The 12,481-nt window shown below is 37.6% G+C and overlaps 1 protein-coding gene across 1 annotated transcript in view; it reads right to left on the reverse strand.

Moving 5' to 3' along the window:
- The window catches only part of LOC119739847, a 64,896-nt gene that overhangs the window by 26,430 nt on the left and 25,985 nt on the right, over positions 1–12,481 (reverse strand). The window contains exons 4-5 of the mRNA XM_038214952.1: positions 9,669–9,762; positions 3,394–3,473 (exon numbers count right to left, since the gene is read on the reverse strand). Of these exons, the coding sequence (XP_038070880.1) occupies positions 3,394–3,473; positions 9,669–9,762 (174 nt within the window). The remainder of the gene's footprint in view (positions 1–3,393; positions 3,474–9,668; positions 9,763–12,481) is intronic.

Raw genomic sequence — 12,481 nt, forward strand, 5'->3', positions numbered from 1 at the left:
TGTTGCAACAATTTAAGGAAAAATATCAATGAGATGAAACCCGACTGATATGACAAATGTTTTTGAAACATGTTTCTCATAGAAGGAATTCAAAGGATGAGTGACAATTGCTTTGGATTGGTACTTTGGTTTTTACAACGGTGAAATACACTGCCAAATGGTAATGTCACAAAGAGGTCATGGTTACCGATTGGTTACCATGGTTACCGATTCATGCACAATGCAGGTGCCCATGTGACCGCAGTGATTCAATATGGTGGAACTGAATTGTTCTGATCAGTTCAATATCCTCTGGGAAGCATAAATAATGACAACTGTTATTTTCACTGCTGGTCAGTAGTGTGGTGACAATAAGACCATTTTCAGTTACTTATCTGTGGAAATACACGATCCTTTTGGATTTAACATTGATGAGCACTTGTGAACATGTATGTGGATTATGCTGTTTTGAACTATTGTCCAGGAAGTCAGCCTGACCTGGGAGTAGGTGACTGTGCACTTTGTCAGTGTATTGATTGACTGCAATTAAACTGGGGCCTTTCATTAAAAATATCACTGTGTCAAAAACTGAACTTTTTGTTACAGCTAAATGAACAATGCTCTCCACGGACAACTACATGTAGGAAGAATTCTGTAAAAATGACCATCTTTAAAATAAAACTGGGTCTGAAAAAAACAAACACCATGTGTCACTGATTTGGTCGATATGCTCTGATCGTTAGTGATACCAGTTTGAGAAATTCTAGTCTCCTCAATAGACAGGTTTGACTTCTGCCAAAACTTTCACAGGAAAACATTTCCCCTCATCTGCCGACCATCACAGGAATGGTTCACATTAAGAACATTTTATCCCCAACATAAAACAGACTTTAAGAACAGACACCAAAAACATCAAATCTAAGTGACATCCCAAACCATTCTGACTTGACAAGCAAAAACATGTCACAGAGTTCCGGAGTCCTCTACTCGTCCACCTGCAGTAAATTTCATCCCCCATCTGTAGCCAATTTTGATAACCTTGAAGGGGGGGAGGGGGGGTTTTCCAAGGATAATGTCCCCAGTAATATTACAGTTCATCTTTATCGCATATATTCATCTTTCTCACTGACGTTACTAAACAATTTTCACTCTGAAAATATGAAGAACAAGATTTATTTTATTTTATTTTATTTCAGCCACATCCAACAGCGCAAGCGCCAATAACAGGATGGATAAATGGAGAGAAGACAGTGAGAAGAAGTTACAGTTTTAGAGGTGGGAGGAAAAGCCCAGAAGAATATTCTGGGGAAAACCATCGGAATCAGGCAGGGACTGAAAACCCAATCCACATATTGGCCCAGGCGAGGATGAAAGATTTCCACCTTAAATGAAAGTCAATTTTATCCCCAATTGGAAGCAAATTTTGATTAGTTTGGGAGATACTGGTAGCTAACTGAATATTCTTTTTCTTGTGTGGGGGAGTATCCAAGATTGTCCCGAGTTATATGACAGCCTGTCTTCTTTAAGAATACCGATAAATCTAAGATGACAGATTTTTTTTCTTTCATGAAAAATTAAAACCAAGATGAAGAAGATGACGACAAGTCTAATCTTTTTCCCAAATCCTTTTTTTCATATTAACTACTTTCCCTTGTTGAGTAAATTGAAGTTGTTATGGCGGGTGCATACTTCAAGGCTATTAGCAGAAGCTGATTGAAAAGATACAGGAAATTGCTTTTAATGGGAACATTTCACAGGACAGTGCATACTTGAGAGGTTATCGCAGTGAGGGGATTTGTGGCTGTTATTTTGAGGTTGTCGCATTGAGGGAAGTTTTGCAGTGCTTGCAATTGAAATACGCACACAAAATGGTATTCCCTTTGCACAAGATAACCATTTTCATGACGAGAATTCATTTTTTTCTTAATCCACACAGCCACACACACTTATTCTACGCAGTTTCAGAGCAGTCTAGATTATTTCCCCCTAAATGAGTTTGAGATGGAGAGGAACGATTCTCGATAACATTTGCATAAAGCCCCCCAAGCCTTATCGGTTTCAATTTTGTTGCAAAACCGTTTGGCCAAGGCAAGCGCCCACTCCGTTTCCATAAAATACGTTGTAGACCCCAAGCTCCCAGTTTCAACAATCACATCAACCCTGATCAATTTAATTTCCCGCCGAGTCCACATCCCTCAGAGGACTCCAGTCTGTGTGCCAAACCGCGCTCTAATCCATTTTTAATGATGCAGAGCAATGCTGTATCGCTAGTGGCCAGACCAGTACATCCTGCTGTCGCATGTACTTTAGGCTTCATAAAGGAAATGTGCATTTAATTCATTCATAGCAGTGCGGAACTTTTAAAAAGAAAGAAGGGGAAAACAGGGGAAAAAACATCGCGCCTTGTCTTTCCAAGGTTATCTCCAGAAAGCCAAGTTCCGTTTCAGGCAACCAGGACAAAATCATACGTTTGAAAGAAATTCAGACACTGATACTACTTGACTTGCCAATATCTACTTCAATAAGAATACGGTGTGAGAAAACGTTCTTGCCCTGTGAGTCATGGTGTAAAGAATCAAGAATTCACTGTTGAGTTTGTTTTCAAGTGTTAATCCCAGGTTTCTCCTTTCTGGAAAAATGAACTTGAATTTCCCCCTCCCCCGCTTTCCTTCCACTCAAGACGTGCCCCTACCCTTCCTTCTACATAGCTCACCAACATCCAATCCCTATCCTCATATATCTGGCTTATCAAGACTGTGCTGATTGAGTACTTTGAAAAAGTAGCAGTACATGAGTGTTTGGACAGAGAGCTGACACATATTCATGAAAATGAACAAATCGGCGCATCAGTGCAACAACATAACTCCATTCTGCAACAAAGTCGTATCTCGCACGAATACGCTCCGTGCAACAAGGTCGTATCTCGACGTCCACTGACTTTGTGTGTACAGTGTACATCCGTGTTTTTTTAAGTGAGATGTGACTTTTGACATTCTGAAACTCGCGTTTCACATACGGCCCATTTTAGGAGATACATGTACGACCTTGTTGTACGGACACAATGAAATACTTGCAAAAGGACTAAAGCCTGAGTTCTAGTCCTATTGCAATTCTTGGACATTTTCAACACACATTTTTTCCCAAATACTCAGATTCTACCCATACTCATACGGTACCAGTGGGGTACATGTAGGCCAAAATACTCTAACTACTCTGTCTAGTTTCTCAGCTTTCATTCCTACTATACTTACTTACACATTGTCGTCGGACTTGGAAAAGGACTTGATTACAACGATGGCAACAAAACCCCTTCCACCTTCCATCACCAACTGAAAAGGTGGATTATTTAACACCCCTTCTTGCTAAATTTTTTTCCAATGTAAGCAAAGTGATATAACATTATCGACAACTCACCACTGCATCCGGATTGTTGTGAGCCAGAATAAGAAACCCGAGCTTGGCCGGAACCAGACTAACTTTAGGATCAGACAATACTGTAAGAAAAACAAAGCAAGAAATAAATACATGTATACATGTAAAAGTATACTTCTCTTTCATTCCATAATAGTTTTTGTACCACCTAAAAAAGCCATAGTTAATCCCTACATTATACAACAATACAGTATCATTCAAGAGATCTAATAAAAAATACATAACACTGACAACCTGAACACTTACATGTACACAGTAATGAATAAAACTCATGTTTTACTATTCCCCTGAATACATGTAAGTCGAGTATTGTGAGAGGAAACGTCGATATGAAATTACAGGTCACAGGAATTTATGTTTCCGCCCTTATTTAGTGGATGGGTTAAAAATGCTAGGCAACTTTGCTTGTAAAAATCACATTCAGTGGATGAAACTCACTACTAGGCCTACTTTTGTTCATGCACATGTACATGTACCAGTTGGCGATAGTGCGGTATGCATTGTGTTCTTGGGAAAACAAGTTTCTCAATTATTAAAGTATTGAGTCAGAAAGCTGTCAGAAATTCCATTTGTTTAAAATCTTCAGTAGTTGATCTATTTGGGGGGGGAGGGGGTGATGCGACCCACCGTTCAGCAACTGAATAATGTTATGAAACTAGTTAAATGGGGCCAAAAAATAATAAACGGAATGCAAAAGTTTCTGAATTTTGTTGAAGTGCCTTAGAATGCAGGAGAAATCATGGTAGATTTCAAACCTTTCCAGGGGGCATGCCCCTGATCCCCCTAGCAGGCGTACTATTAGCACCCTTTAGACTCAACCCTCCCCCACATTTCCTCAGATCTAGGTCCGCCCCTGATCTTAATGTCATTAAAGCAGGATCCTGAAATCAGTAAAAAATAAGAATACTTGTCTACAAAGGGAACAACTACAGGAACTGATATCTGGGTTCCGGATAGTACATGTACCTGCCCAAAATTGGGGTGGTGGTGAGGGGGGGGGGGGGCTGGTTGTAGTTTTTAATATTTTATTACCCAAAAAACATATTTGCAGACATATACAGACAACCTTTTTGATGGGGGAACACAGCTTTTTATTGTTGATTTGAATATTTATAATACTTTGGGGTATTTTCAAACAAAATACAACAACAAAATGAAATGTGAAGCCTTTGGAAGCCATAATCGGCACAGTCGGGTTATCAAAATAAGATTTGAACACTGCCAAGTTGTCAATGTAAGTAACAAAACCTGCCCAATCCAACAGAACTAACCCAACAGCTTTAACAAATATTTCCTTTGCCACAATACTGATCGACAAACTCTGAACAAATTTGGATACTGTGGGATATTGATATCAGGGTACATGTACATGTAGGTGATACTTCGCATTTTAGCATTTTATGTTCCTTTTTTATGTTCAATATAAAAAGACTGGTGACATGCACATTGCAAACAACTACCTCAAGAGACATCATGAATAATTCCCATAAAAACCCTGGCCACCTTTCAGCCTGCTGACCGGATTGTACACATCATGCAGTCATTATAATTGAAAGTAGGGCTCATCTGGAATCAAATCTCCCATAAAGATGTGCATATTGAGTAGCCTACAGCCAGTTTCCTTGGGTAAATGTTTTGAGCAAACTTGGTCAACCAATCAGAAGCTGGATTTTCCTCAGCCCAGCACTGCAGCACAAATATTGACACTGCTGTAATATAAACTCAGCAGGGTTAATCTAATGGATCTCAATTTCAAATGATTTTTTTTTTTAAAGAAGACCCCAGAGTGGAGTTCTGCCATGGCCTTGGGTTTCCAGTCATGATATTGTATTTGAAAAGCAAACATTTGTGTATGAGGCACTAAATCTTCGTTACCTCTGCTCATCAAGCCAATAAAACGTTCCCAAGGCCCCAACTCAGCTCCCTGGGGAATAATAACTGAAGCTTAATGTTGCTTCTTCTGCATAATTGAATTCAAACACATTTAACCATCTGTGGCACCATTTTTTCAAAGTTTGAGAGAATTAAATTGCAACAAATTGCCTTGCCTAGGGACACATACTAAAACACACCCCAGAGTGAGACTCAAAACCTGTGAGAAGCAGAATAACCCACAATGCTCTGTCCTTATTCCCATTGGACGTTTTGGTCAAAATCACAGATTACTTTTCCCATATTTAGTGCAGTGTAAAAGTCTGGCCTCGGTAAAAACAAATTAAAGTCAAAAGTCAATGAGCAATCATTGGTAAAATTTAGCCATTGAAATTTGAAAAATTGATGTCTTTGTAGAATGCCCCCAAATAAGTCCAGTGCGGACACTACTTTTGAGTGTTAATTAAAATTCAGCAGGGGAAGCACAAAATTCTACCAAATCAAATGATTTTACCCGTATGTTTGTTAATTTTAACTCCAAAATGCCAATAATGATTGTTTTCAACTCATTTTTACCATCAACTTGAAGAGAATAAATTGTATGTCTTCAAAGAGTGAGCAACAGGCATGAGATTCTTATGAAGCAGGAAAAGAAGGAAAAAACCAAAGATATCTAGAGCGAATAATGAAACAGAAAGGAGCGAGGAAAAATGATGATGGACAAAAATGACATCACAAATTGGAGCGTTTGCCAAACATGTGGCAGAATTCACAGACACGTACGTACAGTACACCAATACCACGCTGTACAAACGGAACGTGCTGGGCCCCAATCATATACTGGAGGGACAACATTGGAAAAAGATACATAAAAGTTGAATTTACTGTGTGTAAACAGATGTCGTTATAATTGATAGCACACAAACGAAAAACCCCAAATCCACACTGGATGATATATTTGTGGACTTTTTAATTGTGAAATTTTCAGGCAAATATTTAAACTTTAACATGTGCAAGCTTTGTTGAAAAAAAACTTCAGGCAATATAAACACAGGATATGCTTAACCCACGTGTTTCTTCTTATTGTGGCACTCAGCCAAAACGAGGGACCAAATAAGAACAAAGTAAAACTCCAAAGAGAAACTGTGCTGATAAATGTTTTGTGCATGAGACAAGGGGAAAAAGTGACGGTTCCCAAATTATTGCATATTGTCGTTGCCAACTTTATTATGCATGCTTTTTATTTGCAAAACATTACGGTTTGGGTAAATGTACAGGGAGTAAAAAAGAAAGAAAATAGCCCATAATGGGAAGTCCATTTAGCTAACGATGTCTGGATGTGGGCAAATTGGTAATGAGTTTTTATATGACTATGAAATGGAGACAAATTGTCAAATAAAGATCTGAGTAAAAATGCCATTGTCTGTCTCTCTGCTTCGTTGTCATGGTAATATTTTTAAGACCTAGGCTCACTCAAGGTAGTGACTACAAACAAAATTAAAGAAGCTTGTCAAAGCAGGAGAAGAAATCTGTTGATAATTTGCTTGAACTGTGAATTATGTGATAAGTTACAAAATAAGGGTTAGCACGATCAAGGTGCAGTAAAAGGGAAAAAACTTGAAGAGTACTCCAGGGAACAAGCCCTTGGAAATAACAACAGTACAACCCATGCTATATTGACCTTATTTATTTTTCATTGGTTAAGTGTTGTACATTGTAACTTGTCTGTTTTAGTTAGTTATTTTCTCAACCCACTCTCTCCTACTTTATCAATATATTCAATTGCAGTGGTTTTTGTGTTTCAATTTATAAGTTTTACAAATGTATGTGTTGCTTTTTTCCTACCTCTTTTCCTGTACTTTATTGATTTCACCATTTGGAGATATTTGGTGCTGTAATTTTCTGCTGGTTTTGTTTAGTATTTTAAATCTCTTATGTAATACCTGTTGACATTCCTCTATTACACCTGTAAATAACATTACTGGTAATTTTAACGCCTATTTTAATTATAAATCATGTCCAATTTGGATATTTTGTCAAGAAACTGGAGTTATTTTTAATCAACCAATAATAAAAAATAATAAATGTACCTTATACGGATAAGAGAAGACAACAAGAATATCTTATTTGCCCAATGGCCTAACATTTTCATTGCGGTCATGAAACAGAACTTTTCCTGTTTCTATTTACATGCATTCTCACATGAATTCTCACATGAATTCCTAAAAGGAGAGTCCTACCGGTAGTTTTTGTAGCAAAGGTTAATTTTTTTGGTTTTAGTTAAGTCCGGCTCCTCTTGTTTTAAAATTTGCAGTAGAGAATGATTCATTTCCTTGCAGGAAGTGATCCTTGTAGAGGACTCTGTGCAGCACGTGACAAGTTTCAGGAAAACAGAATAAAAGAGACATGGAATATTTTCTGTAGAAAGTGTTTATACATGTATTTATTTCTTATAGTACATGTAAATAAGAAAGCAAAAGGGAGAATAGAATATTTACTTTGGTAACTTTCACTTGTACACAAATGCATTGCGTTTTTTAAAGTAAAAGATGCACCAAAAAAACCCAAATATATTTTGGAAAGTATTGACATTATTCACATCAATACTGTCACATGCATTCTTGTACAATGAAGATGCAAAAGAGAAATAAAATATTTACTGTGGAAAGTATTTATATGCATTTTCTTTACTTTACAGTAAAATCTAAAGCAGGAAAGACAAGAACATTTACTTTGGATAGTACATGTATGTGTTTCCTTTTTGTATCATCTTGTCAAATCTGCAGTTCATGTCTAGGGGATACTTTAGTCATGATGGCACGGCAGGGTAAAACAAAAATGTAAAATTCACAGTAGTCTGGCTCCTAGATGAGTATCTGACTAGACGGGCACCGGAGTGCGGTGCACTTAGCGATGACATCAGGTTCCTTAAAGGGTCCGGATCGTCAGGTTTTCTTGTCATGTATCTAAAGAAGATCTAGACTGCCGTCCATTATTACTATTTTAAACTGGTTTCAGACTTGCGTAGCAGAATCGCACAGAATCAGCAAGTACCAGGCGGGACACAGGTCGACCCAAATCGATTTTGGTTACAGACAAATGAACTGTTGCTATCAATGTTATTTTGACTTGACTCTTGAGTCATTCTAAATGACTCCAACATTCAAATCTTTTGGCAAAGTTGCTCCTAACGTCCAGTAACTTTTTCAAACACTGACCTAAATACATCTTTGTAATAATTTTGTTTTTTGTAACAAGTCTGAGAACGGTGTTAACATGAGTACAGTATACCCTGGGGTATGAAGACTTGCCGCCGGACAGGATTCCAAAAAGGATTCTGTGAACGCTTCAACAGATTAAAGTGATAACTAGACTGGGATCAAAGGCTTTGCTGAGACACAAGACTGAACGAATCATTGTGGGCAAAAACAAACCTAAAACCCACGCACAACAGTATCACGAGTATTGACAATGGTGAAATATTCAGAACATTTGGGGGGATAGGCGACGCCAACTTGACATTTAAAAGATGATTGCAGTTTAAACTGTCATTGCATGTGAGGTTGTTTGTTATAAACGTGGGTACCTTCTGTGGAATGCACATAAAGATTGTTGATACAATGTACCCAATGCACACTGCACATGTGTATCATTCAGTTACATGTCAATTTGTTATTTCCTTGTTTCCACAGAAAAAAAAATCTCTTTCAAAAAATTGAAACTTGCAACATGCCCAGTGGTGATTATACATTTGTACATACACATTGTAAAGGGTGGTCACCAGAACTGATTACTTCAAGATTTTGGGGTTTTTTGGCATTGAACATTTTTCAAAGTGCCTTCATAATCTTTTCACTAAGAATTTTCCCTATGTAAGAGGTTTGCTCTTTATCTGGATCGCTTTCGGTTTTCTGTCTGCCATTACTGCTTTTTTACATTAACGAATGGTTGTTTCATATTTCGGAACTACAATGTATGTAATTAAAAAAAAATATTCACAGTTTTGGGTGGGGATTATATTAATTAATTTCAGGGGAATTCCGAAGGAATTAAAAACTTAAATCTGTCCAAACCTTGCCAGATCCTTGCTTTAATATTACCGTAGGTGGCTTTTTGTCCTAATAGTAGATTGGTTCGCATGCCCTGCATTATCTATAGTTAGCGGGGGCTGAAACCAGTCTACCATAAGAGAACTGAATTATTGTCTGGATGCAAATATTTTGAAATGTGTGAAGTAATTATTGCATGACTATATGCAGGCCAATTATTTCGTTTGATGTCTCATTAAAAATTTAATTACTTTTGCAATGCTAGAAAAACAGCAATTTCAAAAAAGGAATTGAAACTCAAAAATATCACGGACACTTCACTATGCTGTAACTCACCTTTCTCGTGCTCACTCAAGTCTGGACGTATGCCCGTCTTGGGAATGGCCCTCATGCTAAACGGCATGTCGCCTGGTTTCAAAAACCGCCCATTCTTGATAGGAAATTAAAAAAACAAAATTTGATTAAACATTTTTAAAGCCTCGATATGAAGCAATAAAACATTTTTGTATGGAGCCAAAGTGTCAGCTCGTTGTTTTCTGACCGAGTCACTGACTGAGTCACTGACCGATTACTGACTGACTGGGTTTAAATCTGACTGATATCGTGCACTACGACTACGCAAATTGGTGGATTGTTTTATGGGGGGGGGGGGGAGTTCAAGAAAAACTATAATCAATGTGCCTGATTTTGACATACCAGAAATTGTTTCTTCGCATGCCAGTTTGTTGATAGTTACTAACGGGGATACCTTTAAGTTTGAATGTGATATTACATGTACGTTGCTTGTACCCAACCATTTCAGATGCAATTAACAGATGTCCGACGGTGATTTCAAGCAGAACCAATAACTTGCCACAGCAAGGGCAGGCTATAACGCTGATATTAATTTCAGTACAAAATGCCAATCTAAAAATATGTCACAAAACTGAGAGAAAAAAAAGGTGTTCCTCTGCATATAGCCTTTGATTGGTTTTTAATTTCACCTGGTATTGAAGAAATGCAATTTTTCTTTTGATTTTTACATATTTCTCTTTCACCTCTGTTATCTCAACTGTAGCACTATACATGTAAATGAGTGCTCTCAATATTGTGCGTACACATGTAGATGTACATGTACATAATACAGCCCTGCTTATTTCATGTATTAAAAAAATCATCACTTTTTGATCATTTCTTGAATTTCCTAATTTTTGTAACATGTTTACAATGTACATACATGTACCGTAGAAGAATATCAAATTATTCATCCATAGATCATAATATCTTTTACTCAACACTTGGTTCTCTTGTTTTTGTATGCTCATTTTCTGATGCGTTGGGAATTTGCTTGACATGTTATGTCCAGGACATTAGCCGCTTAAACCCACTTGCCTCCCTTCATCCAGAAGTTCAAACGGATATACTGACATTAGCTAGGCAGTAACATAGGACTGGCATTCCATCCAAGGGGAACAGCAATATTTTCAGTTGTTTTACATCAAAGAAACTAGAGATAAACACTGGTCTGGTAAGCCAAACTGGCTAGGGACAGAAAACTCTCCGGAAACTTGTCAGTCTTAACGGTAGATCCTATCTCAGACAGACATCTTCTGCGTATCAAATCTTCCCTCTCTAAACCCAAGTGATTCTGCTCCTTTTGTCAACTTACCGGTACATGTACACCCCAGGGCAAACAATGAAAACAAATATGAAACCATGAAATTCCTTTGAATGAAATGAATGGCTCATAATCAAGTACAGAGATTTATTTATTTATTCCTTTATTTATCCAGGGTAAAATCAAACATAAAAAAACATTCATTAGGGTTCTGCAAATTAATATGTATTAAAAAAACATTGTTACTCAAATAACTTGGAATAATTTTTTTTTAAGAGATCTTGTGCTATTTGCCTCTAAATTTCAGTATTTATTTCAAACTTCAAACTTTGTCAATAATCAAATAAAATATGGTACAGTGAGTTTATTTCCTTTCTATTCCTCCAGTTTTTCATTTGCCTGCTTTTTGCTTCTGCAATCAGGCTTGTCGTATCCAGGCTTACTCTGCTTGAAGAAGCCACGGGACCTCAACATTTTCACTTTTTTCTTCTTCTTACTTCTTCTTTCTTTCTCTCTCTCCTGTATTTTTCTGCTGTACCTGTGTGTCATCGCTGGCGATGATGACTTTCTGGTCTCAAAGCCAACAAACTATTGAGTGTTTGTTTTGTCGCATTCACCTCTGTGCCACAGCAAAAACAACATGCTCGGCAATCCACGAGCATTTACCAAGGTTGAGCCATGTACTTACAACATCTACATGCATGATGGTAATCCCAAATGAATAAAGACCGTTGAATTTTGTTTCTTTTTGAGGGGGAGGGGGGATTTGTATAACATTCCCACAGAACCTGGCCTATCTGTCTGGCATTTTGCTTTGACTTTCCTTGTTCAGAAAGGTCACCCAGTCCAACAAGACTGTTATCAGTTATCAGTTTCAGGAGTTTGTCATTAAATCTGCAATCACATTGTACACTTCAACGAATTGATCTACCAGTAGCATCTAGCATGCTTACAAATGTGGACTACAATCTGCAAACGATAACGTCACTTTCAGGGCCTTGCAAGTAATGATGTCTTTACCATACTGCTGACCCAAATTGTTAGTCTGTTGATCAATGTAACTCTGTAGATGTCAGTGTGTTCCACATTATGGATGTGATATTTGTTGGATGGGAAGCTGCATGTCATTTGGTAAACGCAGCTTTAAACATTTAAATCTTCTGCTTACACCCTACAAAGGCTGCCGCCTGTCCCTTTTTTCCCCAGAATCTAAATTCCCAGCCAATTATTTTATGTGTTTGTACACACTGTATTGTTTTGGGTACTACAAGTGTAAAACCACAACAAGAAACCTGCTAAGCAGAAAATAATGCTTAAATTTATGTGCTGAGCGCGAGTTGGCTGAGAACCAAACACAATCAGTATCCTGTCTCATGAAATTTTAAACAGTAAGCTGTTTTTGCTAAGTAAATATTTACTACACTTAATAGCAAATTTCTGTGGAGGGCAGCACCATGACAGTGGCCCCAGGAGCTGCAAAGAACAGACATCTATTAAGCACAGGAAAATGTAGCTCAGTAAGAATGGGTTACAAGCCAAAATGCACGTGGTG

This window comes from Patiria miniata, unplaced genomic scaffold, assembly GCF_015706575.1.
Source record: "Patiria miniata isolate m_02_andy unplaced genomic scaffold, ASM1570657v1 HiC_scaffold_4, whole genome shotgun sequence".
Classification (NCBI taxonomy): domain Eukaryota; kingdom Metazoa; phylum Echinodermata; class Asteroidea; order Valvatida; family Asterinidae; genus Patiria; species Patiria miniata.